This window comes from Schistocerca piceifrons, chromosome X (assembly GCF_021461385.2).
Source record: "Schistocerca piceifrons isolate TAMUIC-IGC-003096 chromosome X, iqSchPice1.1, whole genome shotgun sequence".
Lineage (NCBI taxonomy): Eukaryota > Metazoa > Arthropoda > Insecta > Orthoptera > Acrididae > Schistocerca > Schistocerca piceifrons.
This window is the reverse complement of record NC_060149.1, coordinates 750,015,267-750,039,521: the sequence shown is the minus strand read 5'-3', so window position 1 is coordinate 750,039,521 and position 24,255 is coordinate 750,015,267. Positions and strand designations below refer to the sequence as shown.

The following is a 24,255-nucleotide window of genomic DNA, read 5'->3' as shown; positions in this document are numbered from 1 at the left end:
GAAATTAAGAGTAAAACATATTTTACTCTCAGCATATAGGAGTCAAATAAGTGTTTAAGGAACTCAACAGTGACTGTAATAAATTGTAATTGACATCTAACATATGTTTTTTTCTTGTGTGAAACAATGAAACATTTTATGGGATATACTATTTTGATAGTTTATTACATTATTGTCTAGTTTTGTAACCAGACAGGAAGAAAGAAAGATAGGGCAATGTTTTATGGTGCTTATATTTCAGAAAAATGTATATTTGGATTAAATCAATATAAGAGAAACATGAAGTAAATAGATTGGAATGAAAATACAGAATGACAACACTGTCTGTAAAATAGAGTGCTTCCTCATCACCATAGTGTTTAACGTGTACTAGCTGATGTAATGTATGTTTTTGGAAATTTTACAATATATTTTTAATGAAATTTCTGTTGACTCTAGTAATATTTCTATGTATTCATTCTGTAATTATTATTGATTTCCAATTCTCTGTTACAATAAAATAGGTAGGTACAAGAGATGCATATATGCATATCAATAGAATACAGAATGTGTGTGACATCAGTGCTACCAAATATTTAGTATAATAAACAAAGAATGAACTATCTCAAACCTGTAATATTTTTGAATATGGACAGAGACATCAGCAAGTTTGAAATTAGGCCAGTGGTAAACTCAGCATTAAAAAGTGCTCCTATGTCCATGGCAGCATTTAGTTCTTTTATTACCTTTGTCCCCAGTTACCATTGGTAATTACAAGAAAATTGATATGGACATTGTGTTGCTTGCTATGAGTTCCAAACAAAATGCGGCCATTCTTGTATAGTTTTATTTCCTTTTTCACTAATATTTATTCATTTAGTTAAACACTCTTAATAAAATATGCAAGACTGATCACTCTTGATGTTCAAACAGTTGTCAGATATAAACTGAAGAACACCTGTGCTAGCATTTTTGTACTTTTGAATTCCCACCTTAATAATAATTTTACAAGAGGTTGAGAAGCTTCTGCCTTTTTATGTTGAGCTTCAGTGAGGTAAGTGGGAACCCATTTATTACTAAAGGTGACAATATTAGATAAAACAAACATTTCAATAATTCAGGTGCAAGAGGTTTTAGTTACTTATATTTATTTATTAGCCCCTGTGTCACACTGTAGCCATTCATTTGTTATCCATATGGTAGTGAAACTTTTTTTCTCTATCTCATTCAGTAAAAATAGCACTCAGTGGTCAAGGAATTAAGGTTTACCTCAGTAAACTTAGTTATGTGGCTGAAATATACATATGATGTATCATTATGTAACATAATGAGACAGTCAGGGGACAGCAACAATTTACCGAGCATGGGAAAGTAATAAGTTTTGCGAAGGAAAAACTATAGGTTCATTGAATACCAAAACCTGATACATTAGTGAAAATGTGAAACGTTTATGGCTGTTGTATTAACACTATATCCAATTTGGTGCTAACATACAGAAAAGGAAATAAAACCTTTGCACAAGTGTGAAGGGCATTTGGAGGTTAATAGTTGAGACGAGCACATATGTTTTATGCCTGTGAGCCACACTGTTACAAATATGGATTAATCTGCTCAGTGTCAAACACTGTGTCCAACACTTCATGTAGATTAAGCAGTGACAATGATTCAGCTGGAGCTATGACCAAAACAGCTAGACACAAATGACTGTTCAAGACTTTTGTGGAAAGCATTGTGTCAAATGAGACATAAATGTGGACACTGACCAAGAACATGTAAGAAACACTCCACGCAATAGAAATGAAGTATTGGAGAATGTGTTGGAAAGGCACAACAATGGACATGATGGAAACAGATACAACGTTAATGCAGTGAAAAGAAGATAAACAGCTAAAATGGTATTGCCATATGAGATATGTGGATGATGATAGAATACCTCAGAAACAGTAGGCATGAAGACCTCCAGCAAGGAAGAAAAGAAGTCAACCCAGAAACAACAGTAGTGCAAGACTGGCAGAGGTAATACAGAAAGATACTAGCATAATGCATATTTGTAATGCAATACATCTCTCAGAATGAGTACCAGAAGTCATTGTTATATTGTTGAGGAAAGCTAGTTATTGTTGTAGTGTTGAGGAAAGTTGTTTTGAGAAGAAAAGAATATCTCATTAGTCCTGTGATCAGAAGTGCATAATAAGGGTACTATAGATGTCACAAAGAGGACCTAGAGCCATTCAGCTAGCTGGGAAATGAAAAGATTTTTTATGTTTCATTAAAACATAGGAAGCATAGGAAGCATAGGAAAAATCTTGCAACAGAATATTACCACAACCCAGAAAGAAGATGCAGAAATTTATAAGGAATGTCAAAAATGGATGGCAGTCTTCAGAAAGAGAAAAATGCGTAGAATACCATGTAGCTGTAGGTGCTTCTATGAAGAGGACCACAGAGACAGAAGTAGGAGAGTATAAAGTCAACTGTTGAGTGGAACACCCTCTGCGATAAATGACAAGATACTTTTTGTTAACATTCATTTCTTAGTAGCCACTAGTGGGTACTGTAATGTATTGTGGAGAAAGGTAGCCCACGAGGAAACATTAAATTAGAAAAATGAAGGTGTAACTTTTATTAGACTCTAGTTCTCAATACAGAAGATGAAATGCACCATTATTCCCCCCAGGACACTTGCAATAGTGATGAAAACAATTGACAACAGGCTAATTTCACTTGAATTTCAAAAACAACTGTCAACAGTAGCCTACAGAGCACATCAGACTTCCATATGAAACAAAAGATATATTTATCAATAGTGTACTATGTAACAAAGTGCTAGTTTCATTAGGAGAAAATGATGGGGATGAATTAGAGGTGAATAGATTCATTTTATGTCATAAACTACCTGAAATTAATGCTACAATCTAGAAGCATCCCACTTATGAACTGTGTTTTGTTAAGAACTAGCTCAGCACCAGGTATTGCTTGGGTATGTACACTCTAATACAAAAAAATTATGCACCACAGACTAATTATTTGAATGGAACAGAAAATGGTAGATGTGATGTAATATATAGATTATATATTGATTACAATTTCTGAAAAACTGGATGATTTATTCAAGAGAAGGAGCTTGACAAATTGAGCAAGTCAATAACATGTTGGTCTACCTCTTGCCCTTATGCAAGCAGTTTTTTGGCTTAGCACTGATTGATAGAATTGTTGGATGTCCTCCTGAGGGATACCATGCCGAATTCTGTCCAGTGGGTGCGTTAGATTGTCAAAATCCTGAGCTGGTTGGAGGACTCTGCTCATAATGCTCCAAATGTTTTCAGTTGGAGAGAGATCTGGAAAACTTGCCAGCCAAGATATGGTTTGGGAAGCATCAGGATAAGCAATAGAAACTCTCGCTATGTGCAGTCATGCTGAAATGTAAGCTCAGGATGGCTTCCCATAAAGGACAACAAAACAGGGTGTAGAATATCGTCAACATGCCACTGTGGTGAAAGGGAGATGCGAATGACAACCAAAGGGGTCCTGCTATGAAAAGAAATGGCACCCCAAACCATCACTCCTGGCTGTCAGACCGTATGGCAGGGAACAGTCAGGCAGGTATCCCACCATTGTCCGGGGCATCTCCAGACACGTCTTTGCTGGTCACTGGGACTCAGTTCGAAGTAGGACTCATCGCTGAAGGCAGTTCTACACCACTCAATGAGATTCCAGGCCAAGGACCTGTCTGGAGATATCCCAGACAGCGGTTGGATATCAATGTGACTGTCACCTACCATATGGCCAGACAACCAGGAGTGATGGTCTGCAGTATCATTTCTTTTCATAGCTAGACCCGTTTGGTTATCATCTATGGCAGCCTAACAGCACAGAGGTACATGAACAATATTCTAAGCCCCATTTTGTTGCCCTTCATTGCATGCCATCTGGGGCTTACATTTCAGCAAGATAATGCCGTCTGCACATGGCGAGAGATTCTAGCACTTGTCTTCACGCTTGCCAAACCATACCTTGGCCAGCGAGGTCACTGAATCTCTCATCTGCTGAGAATGTTTGCAGCATTATGAGCAGGGCTCTTCAACTATCTCTGGATTTTAATGATATAACACACTAATTAGAATTTGTCATGACATACCACAGGAGAACATCCAACAACTCTATCAATCAATGCCAAGCTGAATAACTACCAGCGTAAAGACCAGAAGGGGACCGATGCATTTTTGAACTTGTTCAATTTGTGAAGCTCCTTCTCTTGAATCAATCATCCCATTTTTCTGCAACTGTAATCATTTGTTTGTCTACACTTGTAAATCACACCTAGTGATTTCTGTTCCATTTGAATAATTCCTTCATGGTGTGGTGTTTTTTTTTTCTTTTGTGTCTTACAGTGTATTTATTCCAATCTTCTATTAGTCCATCTCCTACTTCCCCCTCTCTGCTCATCTCCTCCTCCTCTCTCTGCCCATGTCCTCCTCCCCTCTCTCTCTGTCAATCTCTTCTTCCCTCTTTTTCTGCCATTCTCTTCCTCCCTCTCTCTCCCTCAATTTCTCTCTCCTCCCTCTCCCTGTTCACTTCTTACTCCTCCTGCAATCTGTTCATCTCCTCCTCTTTCCTTTCTCTGTCCATCTCCTCTTCTCCCCTCTCTCTATCCCTCTTCTCCTTTTCCCTTCCTATCTGTTCCCCCTCCTCCTCAGTCTGTCCATCTCCTCCTCACCCCATCTACGTCCATCTCCTCCTTTCCCCTCTATGTCTGCCCATCTCCTACCCCCTTCTTTTCCATGTTATCTCTCCTACCCCTATAGCAGGTTGCTGGTTCTTACGCCCACAGTATTTCTTTCCAGATAGTAAGTTGTATGTGTACCAAATGAATCTAATGATTTAAGATGAGTTTTCTACCCTTAGATCTGCTCACATATGCACATGTCACATGCATTTCACATAGATTAAAAATATTCCATGTATATTTGTACACATAGTTCACCTGCATCTCTAATAAACTTAGCCCTGCAATTTCATTTTCACGTATCTCAATGTTTATGATCTTATATCTCCTGAACCATGTGTCATACAGTTATATAATTTTGCAGGTACATTTAGTGGTATATGTGAATACTGTCTGCAAAATGTGTTACGAATACAGTTAGTAGAAAAGAAGAAATAAAGTAAAACACCATGACTGATATGGCAGCTTTACTGCAGGAACAGCAAAAATGTAGTAAGTAATACTTTTTTTCCTTTCATCTTTTTGTGGGGGTTGTCAACAAGAAAAAGTTTCATAGGGGTTTTCAATTATGTGTAAAGTTTGTTTCAAGTCAGAAAGTGCTCTCATTCTCAAATACTGTATGAATAAAGTCCGAGTATTCATGCATCATGGGCTACACTTCTTTATCATTCTTTACTGACAAAAGACTGTCTCTTTTTCACAATAAGTTACCATAGTTGTTCACTTATGAATATTTTGCCTAATCAAAAGCTGACTTCACTATTTCTGGAAAAAAATTGCAATCAGGCCATTCCATTAAGTCTGTATATTAAAGTTAATTATAAGAGGACAAAAGGATGTGTTTCTAGTCCAAACAATCATTCTACAGAGGACAATAAGTATCACAGATAAAGACAGAGAGATGAACAGACAGATAGAGTGAACAAGAGCAAGCGAGAGAATATCCTAAACACTGTAGATGGCAGGTAACTTTGTTGAATTTGCAATTCAAATCAAAACATAATGGAAGGCTTCTCTATTTTGCACAGGAAATATTATTGGTAGTATAAGATTACTTTTTTCATACACAAAAAAGAGTTATTTTTTCCATAATATAATAACCACATGTAAAATGATACACCAGTGGTTCTCTCTCACTGTATTGGTCAGTTATTTGTCATGTCTTTACATTTTATTGGCGAGAGTATTGTAAAAGTTAATGATTATCTTGAAATGCTTACAGAAGTGTGAGCTGGATTGTATTCTAAACGTAAAACACTATTTTGATGAGCTGGTGTACAATTTCCAGGATGACATGAAATTACTCACATCCAATCAAAGGTAATGTAGTCTTAAACAGTAATGCATCATTACAGTTGCTACATATTGGGCAGTTATCACTGGGAAAGAATATTTACTACAATACTATAACATCATTCTACCACATCCTGAAGAAGTGATTTTCATGAAGTTTTAGTAGCCTCTAACAAATGCTGGAATTAATGGCTATGAAGGTGGTGAAAGAAAATGAGAGTGAAAGAGCAAAGAAACAGTGGAAACTAACAGGAACAAGAATGAAAAACAAACAAACAGATGTAAAAATAGGAACAAATTAAACTTCTTGACAGATTAAAACTGTGTGCCAGACCGAAACTCGAACTCGGGACCTTTTCTTTTCACAGGCAAGTGCTTTAGCATCTGAGCTACCCAAACACGACTCACGAGCCATCCTCACAGCTTTTCTTCTGCCAGTACCTCATCTCCTACCTTCCAAACATCACAGAAGCTCTCCTGCAAACCTACAGAACTAGCACTCCTGGAAGAAAGGATACTGTGGGGACATGGCTTTGCCACAGCCCGGGTCAGGGATGTTTCCAGAATGAAACCTTTACTTTACAGCAGAGAGCTTGGGTAGCTCAGATGAGTTTAGGAAAAAGGGAATAGGAGACTAGAGTTTGTCTCATTTACATCAGAGTCATTATAGACAGTGAATGTTCAACAGTTGAATGAGGAAGAGGGATAGATGTAACAGTAGCCCATTTAATGAATCATACCAACATTTCCTTTAAATGACCTAGGGGAACCACAAGGAACTTAAATTATGAATGCCAGAAGTGGCTTTTCACTGTTTTCTTCTCAAAATCAGTACCTGTGCATTATCATATGTGACACTCAGAGCAGTGGATGATGTACGGCTGTAGGTGTAGTGCTGATGTGTCTAGGTTTTAGGATGCATTGAGATTATTTGTTTGTAAACTAAACTTTTATGTTGAAACAAATTTTAATGGCTAAAACTGACATTAAATCTCTGATTTATAAGAAATAAAGAATTTCTAATCATTTAAGGCAAGTTAAGGTGTTATTAATGGCATAAGCTTGATTAATGGAAATAATGCATTTATATGGGGGTAAATATAGAATCATATGGAGTTTCTATCATTTGCCATAAATTGAAGGAATCTGTTATGTGTTTAACTTTTATGGGAGAATTACTTTTTAAAAAAGCTACAGCTCTCGTCTTTCAGAAAGATATCTTCATTGAAAGATATTAAACATTTATGATAACTTGATGTGTAGCTGATATTAACGGTCAGATTGATGCACAAATTTGAGGAATGATGTTTAGACTGTCTCAAAGCCTCAGAAGCCACACAAACATTCTGTTTCTCATAATATGAACATGCTTTATTAATGCTCTTCCCTCTGCATGCATGAATTATGAAACAGTTTCTCAATACTGAAATTTCAGCACAAATCAGCAATTAGTGCTTTTATTTGTTTGTGAAGTGAAAGCTTGACCATAATTAGCTAATTCAAATGTATTTTATCTTGAGAATACTGGAACAAATTTCACCCAACAATTTTGGAAGGGTGTAAGACAAATAACAAAATAAGAGAAAATTGAAGGAAAAGAGAACAAAACAGGAGGAAAGAACAAGTTAAAATATTTGATGTTTAAACTGAATCAACACACATTTAAAGCAAATATGTTACACACAAACAAACCCTATTCAAACCAGAAAGAGAATTGCAGTGAACTTCATAACGTGTAAAAAGCATTCACAGGCTACCATTGACTTTAAAGCTATTTTAAATATATATCTGTTTTAGCCATTCCCTATGATCATAGCAAAGATATGCACATCACAATGTTTTACACAGTAGGAAGGTGTCCATATATTTTATATGGATTAGTAATTTTATATGTTCAACAGTAAGAAGAGAAGAAGACCCACATTAATGTGACACATGAAACTGCAAATAGGATTCAATATCAGTGTGCGAGTCACAAACAAAAATAAACTAATGAAGCAAGTGAATACTTCTTACACTACATAACATACAGTAAGTGGACAAACTAAGATGTGGAGATCTACTGAAGTATCCAACTCATGTAACTGCAAGTACAGGGCAAGTCACAGGAACACTGATCTATTCTCAAATCAATGAACTCTGCAAGAAATTGTTCATTGTGGAGAACCTCATTTCATAAGCTGAACAACAATGCAAGATCTTTGGTATCAAAGGGAGCAGTATAACAGATCTCCTTGTATTTTTAGGATATGTTTTGCATATTATAATCACACATTTACTTTTATTGTGTGTTTATTTTCATGTTTGGTCTGTGATATGTTCAGCTTCTGCGACAAAATTCAAATCTTACAAAGTTCTTTGCTAAATTGTTGGCTACATCATTTCCATATACTGAAGTGAGGTGGCTACCAGTGCACGGAAGTCATAGATTCCATTCCACTTGTCAGTATAAGTTGCAGGTTTAGAAGGGCCAGTGATATAATGCTATTGTATATGAAAGCTTTGTATTCGGTCTCTGGACTTTGTTTGGGGTAATATCGCAACCATATTTACTGAGAGTTATTGTGAGATATTTTGCTCTTTCAAGGTACTTTTATGACAAAAATCAGTGCACACTGCTTCATGCTTGAAAGCAAACATTTTAAGTAGATGTGCCAAGTAAAGTCTCTGTTTTACAAGAAGCATAGCTTGTTACACATAAAATATATGGTATGGTTTCTGAACATAATAAATAGTCATCCTAAACTGACACCCGTCTGCTGACAACAGACACACTGTAAGAATGTAGTATCCAACAGTTTTTCCTTAGTTCTTGTGGTGGCTCTGTGAACTAATTTGTTTCACATTTTAAAAATATATAGTGGGGTATTTTGTTTGTGTTCTAAGTCTGACTTTCTGCTCCCACATTGGTCAGAAGTGGAAAAATGAATTTATGTTGGACATTATGAATGTAATGTTACAAAATCCATTGCTTTACTTATTACTATTTTATTACTCTGAAGCATCGAAGATTTTCTCAATTTTTTGCATATTCAAATAAAAAATGTATTACATCTCCTAAAACTACATGCTTGTAAGGGGAAAATAACACAAAAAACAACAGTTACAATGACACTTTACCAGAACAAATGAAAGAACGGAAAAAAGGAAGATGAACAAAGTAAGAAAAGAATAGTTAGTAGCTATTCATATACATAGAGTTTTATTTTAAATTTAGGTTTTACTCTCTCATTAAGAACTGATAACTATAAGTTTCTACTACAAAGTGAACAGCAATTCTTCTGTCACTTACTTCTGACAGAGTTTCTCATTCTTGAAAATCAGAATTTCCTAAAAAGATCTAAAGCGGATTCTCAGAGGATGATGGATAGGTAAGCTACAGCACTGTTCTTTTGCCTTTAAAGAGGAAAAACCATTGAAAATGTGGTATATTTAAACATGATCTTTCTATGGAATGTTTCCATACCATTAAAAATAATTACTGAGAGTGCAGTAGGTGTGAAACATGAGATTCCTATCAAAATCAGTTCAACAGACAGCACAATATTGTATTAGATTATTCCCTTAATGGATATTAAAACTAAAGAGATACATTCTACAGAAGAGAATCACTGGGATCCAAAGGTTATAGAAGAATTCCATTGCAATATGGTTATTTCCCATCATATACATTCAGTAACACTGTAATGTATGTATTTCACTGAGGTAATTGAGAATGAAAGTGCGCTTTCCTGCATAAGTGTGACAGGAATATACAAGCTGAAACAGAATGTAATAGAACTGCATGAGAAAGAAAGATTTCAGGTGTGATCTCTCAGTTTTTTTTGGCACAATTGGCTAATGGTTTGCTTCTGGGTGTTCTGCCAAGTTGTTGTTTCCATTTTATGTGCTAAATCAGAAATAGGAACATGAAATTTCATGACCACAATACAAGTCATAAAAAAGACTTTTATATTGTTAACAGAAAATTAACTTTAGTGCCAAAAAGTTCCTATGTCAAAGCAGCTGTTTTTCATAATGTGTTACCAAATGAAGTTAAGACGTTGACAGGGGATACTTTTAAAAAGAAACCCGAGCACTGGCTTATAAAAGATGCCTATATAACTTGGATTTAACACAAATAATAATGCAAGAAACAATAGTATCAAGGAAATAAGTAAAGTAACTGTAGCACACTGTAAAAAGAATCTAATCATAAAAAATAATATACTTCATTGAATAATAATGTAAAAAAAATCATATTTAAGGAATAACTGTAGCACATTGTGAATAACTGTAGCACATTGTAAAAAGAATCGTATTTGTAAATAAATTATACTTTGTTGACAATGACCGTGCACATGAAATGACATGTTATGAGCAGAAAAATAAATTGAAACTGAAATTTTTATAACAAACCCAGGTGACAGCTGGGTTGGTTGCTGAAATATTGTGCATAAAATGGAAACAATATCCTGGTAGATCTCACAAAGTAAACAATTAAAGGTTCCAGGTGGTTTAACATCTGTTCAAACTACTTGTTCTCTTGTATAGTTGTATTCTTTAGCTTTGTGGTAGTATTTGTTCTGCAGTTTAAGTGTAGGAGGTTTAAGATTTATGAGCTATGTCTTAATACACATAAAGCAAGAAGGAATTTTTTGGGAACACTAGCAGTGAAATAATTTGCAGGTAAGAAGATAAATTATTTATTAATAAGGCCTGATGGGGAAATATAAAACAATTTTGTGCCTGTAAACTACTACACACTTTAGTTCAGTGATTTATTATGTATTCTTACGTTAATTTTGCCTAATATCTTCCTATGACGGTTGGAGTTATTTTCAGTCCTTTCTGGATCTGACTCAGCATAAATTTTTTGTCTTAATAACTTATGAAAAAATGTGTTATATCTTCACAAGTTCCACAAGAATTTGTTGTAATTAATTTGGCAAGTATCAGCACTAATATCATACCTCATGTCTACTAGTCCTGTTGAAAGTTTTAAGTCTGAGTCCAACTTGTATTACTTAAAATGCAGAGGCTCCATTAACATATTTTTTCTGTATCTGTTACCATTATATTTAACTCACAATGGACTAGTAACATTAATTCACTAACATACATGCATATTTCCTCTCATGTAGCTATCTAACTCTGTGTAATGTATATTACTCATCTACTTATCTGGCTGTTCACAGGCCCACTACAGTAACCATCAGGTAATCATTATTACTTGTACAATAATGTAATTCCATGTGTGTCATAAATCTGTTAACATTTCAAGTAGTATTTTAATGCATAAGACTGATAATCTCAGTTCCTTACTATGTCATATCAGCATAATATTTTTGACATTATGTTCCCCACGATCACAGATTTCCAAACATAAATAATCAATATGCACAGCCTTTTCATTTGAAAAGGTGTTAACTACAGCCTGCTCCTGTGAGTCACCCTGTGAAAGAGCTGGTGTTTGAGAAAAATGGAGTCCAAGTAATACAGGATAGATTGGTTTAAGTACTTATCTAGGGTTCATGGCTTAAAATGCAGTAGCAACATCAAATCCTTAATTATAACAGCAGACATAAAGAAAGAAAAGGAAAATCAAATATAATTTGAAAATAAACAAAATTCTGGATTTCAAATCTAGAATGTAAAGAAGATGATGAAGGATTGCAGCCTAGAATTGCGAGTTTCCATTTAAGACAACCTGGGCCACAAACAAGAAAGAACATGTACTGTACCACACCGACAACGAGTTTACGCAGAACCACACATTTAGAACAGTGAACCAACCACAGAAGTACCTGTATGTTAACAGATGAGCCTGTCATCATGCAATGAGGAGGGGAAGACTGAAACAAAATGATTAACATTTGTTACTACACAGTGAATTGAACCATTCTGAGTTGTCCTCAGATTGGGGCAGGTAAGGATGGGAAATAGGAAGGCCTCACCCAGACACCTGGTGCATATGGAGTCGCACCTACCTTCCTGAGCTGAGCGGAGGTGACTACACAAAGAGGGGTCCTTGTTAGTGTCGGATGCTCTGAGTACTGCCTTGGCGACCTTTCCAGCATGCACCAGGTGCAGGGGTTGACCTGCAAGCAATCCACGCTAAGCCAGTGGGGAGGTCAAGGACAACACATGGATTAGCGTCATATAAAGCACTGGGGTTCCATTCCATACATACAACTGTCAACTTAGAATAATGTTACTTAAATACTGACTACACTCAAAATAGTTAAGCTTCAAATATCTATCACTTCAGTTGCCCTGAAAAACAAGATTTTTGTTTTAATTATTAAATGCCTTGATATAGTTACTAAATATATGAACTTAACATCTGGAAAGTCTGGAACAATAATGTATAAAAAGGGGCAAAGGCCTCTGCCTCCATATCTTCAGTAAAATATTACGTCAATGAAACTAAAGTGATAGGTACTTTGTTCGTTAATCTAGAGTGTCTACATCAGAAGAAAACTAGTTCTATAATCTATGCCTTCAATTTTATTGCAGTTATCTCATTACTAACTAGGAAAATCATGGTATTAACTAATGTATACTATAGTTATACTATAATAGTCATGATTATTCTATATCAGAATACAGCATGCACACCTTATGCATAAAAGCTTTAAAGCAATTTTAATGGCAGTTACAATTTTGATCCATACACTGCAATTCTTTCTGAAGTTCACCGATTTAGAGTCTGTCTCAGAAGTGGCGATTAAACTTTTCGTTACATGTGAGAACTTATGACAGTTCCTGTTCCTTAAGAGAATATGATTCAGCATAACAGACACAGGGCTAACATAGAAAAACAGAACACTGTAAAAGCAGAAATGTTAAATGTAAAGGGAAATAATGTTAGACAAGAAATGGGAAATTCAAATGATCAGTTGTTTCACAGTTAGTGGAGTGAATATTATTTTGATCATTTACGAAACTCTTGTTATTGGAAACAGATTCGTGCTGAAAATTTTATCTGGTTTGTAGTACACATTAATATGGAAATTGGGAAGGTGATGAAATACAGAACAGTCACAACATTACAATCATTTCTGTATCTTTGCAAGACAAAATGAATGAAGATAATAAATCAGTTTCTCACAGATTTTTGATTTGTTAGTGTCAAAACAAGAATACTGAGTTTTGACACATAAACAGAAGCTATATTTGCAAATGTATATCTGTGTAAATTATTTTTGTGCCTTGTTATTTACCATGGTAAAGGACCCTGGGAAACTGTTGACAGATATAAACACAACTGAACTACATTTACATTGATTCAGCTTGAAAATAAGCACAGCTATTGTCAAAAAAGAAGACAACAATTTCTATCATTTTGACCTTTACACATAAAAGTAGAAAAATATGATTATACAATCTAAATAAAACAACAGAAATTTCAGGTAGGAATATCAACAGTGTCAGAAAAGACAGATTGTTACTCACTGTAAGAAGACACGTCAAGTTGCAGACAGGCACAATTAAAATACAGCTACATAAAGCTTTTGGCCACAGGCTTCATCATGAAAAAGAGAAAGACACACACACACACACACACACACACACACACACACACACACACACACACACACACACATACATACACTCAAAAGCAAGCACACCTCACGCACACACGACCGGGGCAGCCTGAGATGCTGGAGTTTGCAGTCGTGTGTGAATGGTGTGTGACTCTCTTTTACTGATGAAGGCTGTGCCCAAAAACTTTATGTAGGTGTATTTTAATTGCGCCTGTCTGCAACTTGACGTGTCTTCTTTACAGTAAGTAGCACTCTTTTTTCCTACATTGTTGTTTATATAATCTATGATAAATAGACATAACAGGATGTTCTTTCAAGAAAAGTTAGAAAATATGACACTACAGAATATAGCAACAGAGTATACAAAAATAAGTACTATCAACTTACAAGAATATTTTTGTGAATTTATTCCTTTCATTATGGAGATTAAAAGGAAATGAAGAATCATTTGGAAATTAGAACTGAAGCTTACCTAATATCTATACAAGCTGTTTAAAGCTATTTTGATAATTATTTTGAGGAAAAAGGCTTAACTATTCATAGGATCTCCAGTTTGCTATTTATTTATAAATGTCTGTCTTGATCATGCCTATTAATACCTCACATTACCGGTTTTGATTTTGTGATAACATCAGACATGTTCCAAACAGAAAAAAAATTAAAAAGCAGTAAGGTGACAAAATCTAGGAATACATAAAATGGTTAGCAGCCATATGTACCATCCACACATACTATTAAAGGTATTCAGATACAAATGTCGTTGAATAATCTGTATGATAATATTTGTATCTAAAAACTTTTGATGATGCATATGGCTGGTATATACTTGTAACTGCATTTTATTCATCTCATAACATACATTTAACAGATCATGTGATCATATCGTACAGGTGACACATCAATTTTTGGCTTATAATATACACACTTGCATAATTTTCTAACATTAATTTTACCAGCACAGGTTTACATTGAACACAGTAATATTGTTAAATTATTTTTCTAATGATCTACTAGTACTTAGTGTCCAAATTTTCCAGACGTTACTTTATGCATACAATATTATACATAACATAATGATATTAAGTCATTAACCTGTCTATCATTCATAAATTCATTAGTTGAGTAGTAGCTTTTTCCCACAAGGAGCTCATTTGCTCCAGTGAACCTATCTCCATGGTCAGTACATCTCTACCCTTGAGTTTATTGTAGACTTTCATTCCTCTGTGCTTGGGTGACTGCTGGTAGAGTTTTAAGTGCTGTGTTGGAAACATGAAACTTTCTTTGTGTCTGGTATTGTACATATGTTTGAAATGATTTTCCTCAGTTATCAGGATTACTGCATAAAAAGATGATAATCTCAAATATGTACACTGCAGGGATAGGTAACATTTTTAGATTCTTGCATAGTGGGTGACAAGATGTTCTTGAAGGGGCACCACACATTTTTCTAACAATTTTTTGTTTTGTTTTCAAAATAAGAGGATTAGTGACATGTGGCTTCAATTCACCCCAAAAATTAAACCATATCTAATTACAGATTCAAACTAACTGTGGTACACCATTTTGCTACTGTTCCTGTCTGTTACACCAGATAGTATGTCCACTGCAAAATCTAGACTGTTTAATTTAGTAAATCTATATATGCTTGCCAGTTTAGATTTTTGTCAAATTTTAGTCCCAAGAATTTGATGGACTAGGCTTCTTTCATAACTTGATTTCTATGTGCAATACTGAGGCACTGAGTTTTGATTGTTTGGTTTTTATTAAATCAATGGGATTCTTGAAATATTAAGTTTAAGACCAACAATGTAGGAAAAGATAGATTGCTAGTTACACTAAAGATGACACATTAAGTTGCCGACACTTACACATAAGCTTTAAGCCACAGCCTTCATCATCAAAGAAAGAGAAACACACACCATTAATTCACACAAGCAAGCACACGTCATGCACACATGATTGCCAATTCTGGCAGCTTGGACCAAAATGCAACTGTCACATAAAGTGGGAGCAGCAATCTGGAGGGTGCAGGGAAGGGGGAGGGATAGCAGTGTACAGGTGGGGAGAGAGGGGAATGCTCTCTGGCAGCATGCGCAGGGACTAGAATGCCAACAGGCACAGTGTCGGGAGATTGTGGGGCAGGGAGGTGGGGAAAACGGAGCAAAAAAGAAGACAAGCAGGGAGAGATGGGTAGGTGTGTTGGTAGACGGTGGTGCAGAAAGAAGATGGGAGACGAGAATGGGGAAGAGGAGATAGGGCATGGGGGTTAGAAACTGTTGGGTCGAGGGTTCAGGGACAGTATGTTACTGTAGGTTGATGTTAGAATAATTATGGGAGTGGAGAATGTGTTGTAATGATAACTCCCACCTGTGCAGTTCAGAAAAGCTGCTGGTGGAGGGGAGGATCCATATGGCTCAGGTATTGAAGCAGCCATCGAAATCTGGCATGTTATGTTCAGCTGCATGTTGTGGCACAGGGTGATCTACTTTGCTCTTGGCCACAGTTTGGTGGTGGCCATTCATCATGTTGGACTGCTGGTTGGTAGTCATACCAATACAAAAAGCTGTGTAAAGATTGCAGCAGAGCTGGTATTTGAAAGCAGCCATGTCATATACTAGCTCTGCTGCAATCATTTGCACAGCATTTTATATTGATATGACTAGCAACCAGCTGTCCAACAAGATGAACGGCTACTGACAAACTGCAGCCAAGAGCAAAGTAGACCACCCTGTGCCACAACATGTAGCTGAATATAACATGCTTCATTTCAATGATTGCATCACTACCTGAGCCATCTGGATCCTCTCCTCCACAACCAGCTTTTCTGAACTGTGCAGATGGGAGTTACCCTTACAACACATTCTTCGCTCTTGTAATTACCCTGGCCTCAACTTATGGTAACATACTGTCCCCACACAATCCACCCAACAGTGTCCACCTCCTCTGTGCTATCAGCTCTTTCCCATTCTTGTCTCCCACCGTCTTTGTGTGCCACTCTCTGCCAACACACCCGCCCATCTTTCCCCGCTCCTCTCCATTTCCCCACCTCCCTGCTCCACAGCCCCTGACACTGTGCCTGTTGTCAGTCTCATCCCTGCACACTCTGCCAGACAGTGAGCCTCTCTCTACACACATGTACACTATTATACCTTCCCCTTCCACACCTTCTCCAGATTGCTGCTTCCATTCCACATGATAGCCGCATTCTGGTTCGAGCTGCCAGAGTTGGCGGTCATGTACGGGTGAGGTGTGCATGCTTGCTTGTATGAATGAATGGTGTGTGTTTCTCTTTCTTTTTCTGATGAATGCTGTGGTTGTGTACGTGTCTTTTAATTGTGCCTGTCTGAAACCTAACGTGTCATCTTTATGAGAAGTACCAATCTATTTTTTCCTGTGTTGTTGATATTCCAATCCGGAGTTTCCATTGTTTAAGTTTAAGGCCATTTTGTTGAAACCATGTATCTAGGTTGTTTAGTGTGTTTATTACAGCACCTGGAACTCCCATACATTTTCTTTTTCAATAAGTACTGATGTATCATCAGCAAACATGACTAATTGGCACAGATAATGAGAGGTAAGTCATGTATGTAAAAGAGAAACAAGGTTGGTCCCAAGAATGAGCCTTGAGGGAATCTTTGTGAAATTTTATCCCAGTGAGATGCATAGTTTATGGTATTATATGTTACAATTACCCTTTGCTTCTCATTTGTCAGATAAGACTTGGAATCGAATGCCTGCGTAAGGTCGCAAAGATACCTGCCACTTTATACCTTTTGTCCAGGGATGAGCTGATTTCTTCAAGGAACTCATTACCTGGATTCATGGTGCTTTTCCCTTTTTGGAACACTTATTAGTTTTTGAGAATAACATCATCTGTTACCTGGACTACAGCTACTTTTTCAAATACTTTGGATAGCAATGGGGCATGGAGATAGGATGGTAATTTCCCATATCCTCCTTTGATCCTTTCTCATGCAGTGATTTCACCTCTGTATTACATGTTACCTTTTTATGTATTCCTCAGTGTCCTGTATGTTCAACCTTATTGTCACATTACTTTTTTTCTATTTAGAACAGATCTGATAATGGTAGTAGGCTGAAATCAGTAATGTGAGTTGTATAACTTACACGATTAAGATGGATATTTATAAATAAAGTGACAAACATGATCACAGATTTGTTTACAAACTTAATGTCTTCAATGGATAATTGGCATTGTTATTTTAACAATGGGAATTGTTATTTCTTACAAACTACATTATAAAAATTATAGACAACTGATTACTGTGAACTGAAACACCAATGAAGTCTAGAAAATACTTGGAAGAAATCTAAAAATTACAAGTTTTTGATATGGTAGTGCCAAAACAATACACACAAACAGAAGGTATATTTGGAAAGGAACTTCTATGTGAATTAGTTACATACAGAAATAATTCATGTGTTTTTGAAACTGCTGAAAATTTATACTGATATATTGATTTGTTTACATAGTTTCTTAATTGAAGGAGAAGTTAATGTTTAGTTCAAAGTTCATTAATCAAGACAAATGCAAAAAAAACCTACAATTATTTAAATTCAGAAAAATATAACATCATATAGAGTTAATATAAGAAAACCATACAGAAGTTGCACCCTGTACAAACCTAAGTTTTGTACAAGAGCAAAGAGGTAAGTAACCCACCATGGTCAACATCTGACTGCCAGCTGGCTTGGCTGGAAAGGGACGCCGGGCTCTGCCCATAGTACGAGACATCGCCTTTCTCACGATTCGCCAAATCCATGTCCTCTTCTGTTGAGCTGAGACTTCGTGGCCGTTTGTGCCTAGGCTCTCCAGGGCTGTGAGAACTACGTGGCAGGGAAAGTGGGCCTGTAAGCACAAAGAATTTATCACAATGATGTGCACTGGACAAAAAATTTGCACAGACTTTCATCAGTATTAGTCATCCTCCATGACTAATGAAATGATCATTATTATTTGGTATTACATGTTCTCATCAACAAACAACTCAGAGCTAGTTTATATTAATTGTAAAATTACATGTAATGTTGTTTTATTATTGCCACATAGCTTATTAGGAACCATTCAGCATCCCTCTATAGTGGCTATTAACAAACAGAACTTTCTGCAAATAAGCAGGATCTACAATAATGAGTAGATGTAGGATATTAATGTTTGTTAAAGATGGCAGCTGTGTTATCTTCTTTTGTAGACTAGTCTAGTTGATCAAGCTGGAGTATAACAGAGAAGCAATACCGGTACTTAAAACTGTGGAGAATCAAAACAGTAGTGGAAAGCCCACCAAATCATTGGACTGTAAGTCACCTAACTATGTAGAGACAAATAGTACAAAGCAAGAGAAACAAAAATGATCATTTTCGTAAAATATCTCCTGTGTCTAATGAGAAAATAGAAGAGTGGGTAAATTTCACTTCTTTTGTGGCCGGAGGGCAGAACTTGTTCTACAAGGGTTCAGTTCAAACATCCAAACAGAACGGGAAAGCCGACTTTCACCGATCAGAAAAGGGCTACTACATCTAGCGCTAGCGCGTATGAGTGATTTTTGTCATCATGGCAGAAAAGTTTCCGTCACTGTCTCATCACGTCATAAAAGTGCTGACGAAGTAGACAGTCACTAAATTTTTTTTGAAATCAAAGTGTCCTTTAACGATATGGATTTTGAAAAGACGGTCATTATTTGCGAACGCATGAGACGTAAAAGAAAATACAAAACAGAATAGTGAGTACCACCTTTGGAGTCACACACTAATACGTGGGAAGTTACACATAATGTGTTATAAAACTTACACAACATCAAAAGGAAAGTTTTCAATACTTTCGAATTGAACACAACTTGTCCCAAGCATTTGAAAATATTATTCGACTGATTACTTCCCATTTTTTAATTTTCATATTTATGACCGAAGAGTCCTTCAAATTTTTTGCCGGAAAGTGCTCGCCTTTTTTCTACTTCTATAAGAATATCATTATCGATATTCTCTTCGCACACAGTTACGTTGTGCGGAGACGTTGATGCTATGTTTGCGTGTCACTGTGTCGATAATCACAAAGTAAATGGGGAGCGGAGAATGCACGGAAAGTGACAATTTTGCCACCCGTGCACGCCTGGCTATCAAAACCTACTGATGCAATGACAGTTTTGTCACGGACTTGTTCGCTGGTCGGCAGACAAAAATGTCACACGGTTGTCACCACAGTCGTTGTCACGTCGTAACATGCGCGTCTACTAACGTACTGCATACAGCCACGGGCTGGACAAGACAGACGAAACGTCAGGGCGACAAAAATCACCCGCGCGCCCAAGCCCTAAAGTAAACGCCATTAAGCAGGTCATCTAATTATTTGACCACAAGACTGAAAAGACTCTGTACCCTGTGTTCAACAACAAGAAATTCTATAGATAGCATATGGACATAATTACAAATGAAATAAGATCGGTAACATTTACCACATTTTAATGGCCTAATTACTGTGTATGAGGAACTTAAATTCGAAGAACCTATTTAAAATATCTACCATAAATAGAGCTGAGCTGAGTTTATTGTGAACCAACTTTGATTTGTTCCAAACAGCGAGCGGGTCGGAGCAGTGGTAAAAGCACTGGTTTCTTGTCCGGGTGGGGCGAGGTTACCGATCTGTGCTTATGAGGTTTCCACAAATCGTTAAATGTAAAAGCAGAAATGGTTGCATTGAAACGCAAACGGCTGATTTCCTTTCTCATCCTTGTCCTATCCAAGCTTTTGTTCTGTCCATAACGACCTTCCTATAATACATCAACAATGTTTTGTGTATTTTGTGCACTACTGTATTTGAACTGTACGTACCGCATGCAATAACAATAGTGGGAATTCTTTTATCGAACAAGACTAATAATTTATATATAAAACATGTTCATTCTAAGAGAATGTTAAACTATGCATACAGAGACTACGTTAGAAGTCTTGGTAACCTGACTTTCGTATCCATGTACGGTATATATTTGAGACAAGAGCGAAGTTAAAAATAAGTAATCCAAATTGTAGCTGCAAATTGTGTAGGATAGCTCGTGGAACTTCCCGCAAGCTTTCAAGACATTCCAAATACTTACATTCGTAAATCAATATCTTATCGTCCACAAACAGAAAAAAGTTTCGTAAAAGTTACGAAGTCAATGGCCGTGTCGTTCTGACACATTTGGATTTTTTGTATAGGAGAGTTAATGAGTATTTTTAATTACATACCAGTATTTTACATGAGTGGCGAATGATTAAACAACCTATGCATATCAAACAATTTATTCGACGTTACCAGATTTCCTGTAAATAGCGAAATGAGAATGAAATACAGCTATAAAGATGATGAAATTTTTAACGAGTGCATTGGAACTGGCTCCATATTTATCGCATAAGATAATCTTGACTTCTAGCCGGTTCGCAATTCACGTTAGGTTAGTCAAAGCGGTAATTATCAGTTCGAAAAAAATGAAGCTGAGAAATTTGGTGATGGCGCTAATCCTCTGTATAGTCACTCTCCCACGCGACACATTTTTCCCACCCAAGGCTGATTTGATGGAGACCTTAGCTCTAGAAGTCTGCATTTTGGCTGTTCCACGTAAGGAGAATTAACTGGATGAAATGACAGGAGGATACAGCGGTGAGGCATAATTGGGCAGTCCGAAGAAGCAGCATGTGTGAGGGTAACCTGCAGTTCACAAGACTTCGTACAAACGTGACGTCATTTTGATGTAACGCGCTTTATAGAAGATGAAAGAGCTGTCTATCGACATCCCATCGGATTAGGAAAGGACGGGGAAGGAAATGAGTCGCGCCCTTTCAAAGGAACCATCCTGGCATTTGCCTCAAGTGATTTAGCGAAATCACGGAAAACCTAAATCAGGATGGCCGGACGGGGGTTTGAGCCTTCGTCGTCCCGAATGCGAGTCCAGTGTGCTAACCACTGCGCCACTTCGCTCGGTAATACACGAGGCGAACATGATATTCTGAACAATAACATTCACCCCAAGTAGAGGGAACTGGAGATATGCTTTTTCTTTACTGCAGGGTACGTTAACTTCGAGGTTATGTTGTTTATAGATGTATGAAGTTCTGCATTCATGTGGAATGGGCAACGGATAAGGGAAAGATTAAAATGTTTGCAAGAGTAAGTCCGAAACTAAGTACTGATAAAGTTGCACTACATTAACTATTTTTCGTAATACTCCTTAATGAATCCCGAAAGTGAGACAACTTGAAGATTTACAAGTATAAAACCAGCTGAAGATAGCATTGAATCCAATATCGTATTTATTCAAGTGTGCATTAAGATGTCTCAAAAAACATGTTTACGTTTACGAACTCTGAAAACTAGTTTCAGATTTGGTTTTTAATTAGATAGGGTGGGTAGCGATTCTATCACACGAATTAAAGCAATAGCTCATTTACCTTATGTCCCATGAATAAATGATGTTTCACAACACCAGCACATTGAGGACCTCTCGAAAACGCGTCGGTATTGGTAAAATTTGTTGTAATAAAATGATGACAAAAGTAATATTGATGGTTAACTATTTACTTTAATTGAAGACGTTCTTGTTTGGAAAAGAATGTCGTAAAAGAACTAGCTCGTAAATTTTCTTTTCTACCTATAGATGGCTCAGAGTAAGTTACCTTTTAATTCTTTTGCAAATGAGTCGGTCTTTTCTATGCTTCTTATTGTGAGTGGTTGTTTGCTTTACGTGTTTTGAATATTTATTAGCATCTGCGTGTTTCATGATTAATTTGTAAATCATTAACAATGACAACTCACTCCTGAGAGAGAGAGAGAGAGAGCGACGAGACAGTGGGGGGGGGGGGGACGACAGCATTCTTGTTTAGAAGCACGAAGGCGAAAAAATTTTTTTTGGAATTTGTAGGCCACGAACCATCCACTGAAGTAGAAAACTGTGGTACTTTACGCTTCTAACCACACAATTACGACGAACTGGCGAAATTCCAGCTTTTCTGCTGTAACTGACATGTCATAAGGGGCTTAACCGACAACCTGTCATTATGTGATATTTAATTATAACAAATCGTACCAAGAACGACATCTTATTATAAATCTTCAACGTGCCGTTGTTTTTGAAATGGCATACTTCCATAATACGCAAGCTACGATACGGAAACTATCCACTCTGGAATTCAATACGGTGGCTCCCAAGCATCCCGCATCTAACTCCAACGGAAGTCGATAGCAGTTCCTGTGGTTTCGATAACCGTGTGTGACGTCAAAATGACGTCACGTTTGCACGAAGTCTTGTGAACTGTAGGTTACCCCAGGTATGATTGTGTCATGAGAAGAAGGAGCTAGGGTGTTGTCATCGAGTAGAACCACTCCCTCGGACACCTTCCGGCAACGCTTCGTCTTGACAACCCCCAATAACACCGTCGGGAGATTTCGGTAGTATTCTCCTGGACGATTTGCCTCTTACGAACATAACGTGTTAGCACGATTCCATGGCGGTCTAAAAAAACTCGCAACTACACCTTGTCCGACGATGGATGGGCCTTCACGTTTTTTTCGGAGGTAGTAACTTCACATGTTTGCCCTACTAACTTTGTACCTTTGTTCCGGACTCACAGCGACAAACATAACCCTCGTCCATGGAGATGAGGCTGCTAAAGAAGTCGTCTGGGTGAATTGGCACAGTTACAGGATTTCCATAGCTGCCTCGGTTTGACGGACTTTTTTATTTTGTGTGAGTAGTCGCGGAAACCAGCGGATGGCGACCTTTGTCACTTTCAAAATGTCGTGCAAGATACACTGACGGAAAAAATCACAATACTAAAATGTGCGGCATAAGTTGGTAAGCTCGTTTCAACATCTGAAAGATGATATCTATTCAAATTTCACGCCAGTCGCATGAGTGGCGCTAGCAGCGCCACTATGAGAACGCAGGTCTGGTTTGGTTTAAATATATGCCGTAACGGTCGTGAGCGTTAGTTATGTATGAGATTGGACGTGGTGAGTTGTGTTAGTCAAGAATGCCTTTTAGGCGACAAAGACGCCATTATCAACAGCTTACTGAGGTTGAACGAGGTCGTGTAATATGGCTACGAGAAGCAGGATGTTTCTTCTGCGATACTACAGAAAGACTTGGCACTAACGTGATTGCTGGCAGTGGTGGTCACGGGACTGTACAGTCGCAAGAAGACCTGGCTTCGGACAGCCACGTGGCGCTGCTGGGAGGGAAGACCACTGTGTTCGGGGTATGGCTCTGGCGCATCGTCCTGCTACTGCGGCAGTAGTTTGAGCAGCAGTTGGCATTACAGCGACATAACCAACTGTTACGAAACAGTTGCTTCGAGGAGAGCTCCGAGCCAGACGTCCTGTAGCGTTCATTCCACTGACCCCAAACCAGTGCCATTTGCGACGTCAATGGTGTTCAAAAATGGTTCAAATGGCTCTGAGCACTATGGGACTTAACAGCTGTGGTCATCAGTCCCCTAGAACTTAGAACTACTTAAACCTAACTAACCTAAGGACATCACACACATCCATGCCCGAGGCAGGATTCGAACCTGCGACCGTAGCAGTCGCGCGGGTCCGGACTGCGCGCCTGGAACCGCGAGACCACCGCGGCCGGCGTCAGTGCTGTCAAGCGAGAGATTACTGGAGGGCAGAGTAGAGATCCGTTGCGTTTTCTGGTGCTGCCTCAGTGCCAGTGATGGCCGAGTGTTGGTTAGGAG

At 37.4% G+C, this 24,255-nt stretch overlaps 1 protein-coding gene across 7 annotated transcripts in view; it reads right to left on the bottom strand.

The window, feature by feature from the left end:
- Positions 1–24,255, bottom strand: part of LOC124722841 (nuclear factor 1 X-type) — a 585,762-nt gene that overhangs the window by 62,275 nt on the left and 499,232 nt on the right. For 6 of the 7 annotated variants that reach the window (XM_047247961.1, XM_047247963.1, XM_047247964.1 and 3 more), the window contains 2 exons: positions 18,212–18,397; positions 11,968–12,078 (listed from right to left, as the gene is read on the bottom strand). In XM_047247961.1, coding sequence (XP_047103917.1) covers positions 11,968–12,078; positions 18,212–18,397 — 297 coding nt within the window. The remainder of the gene's footprint in view (positions 1–11,967; positions 12,079–18,211; positions 18,398–24,255) is intronic. The other variant, XM_047247965.1, reaches the window with a different exon arrangement.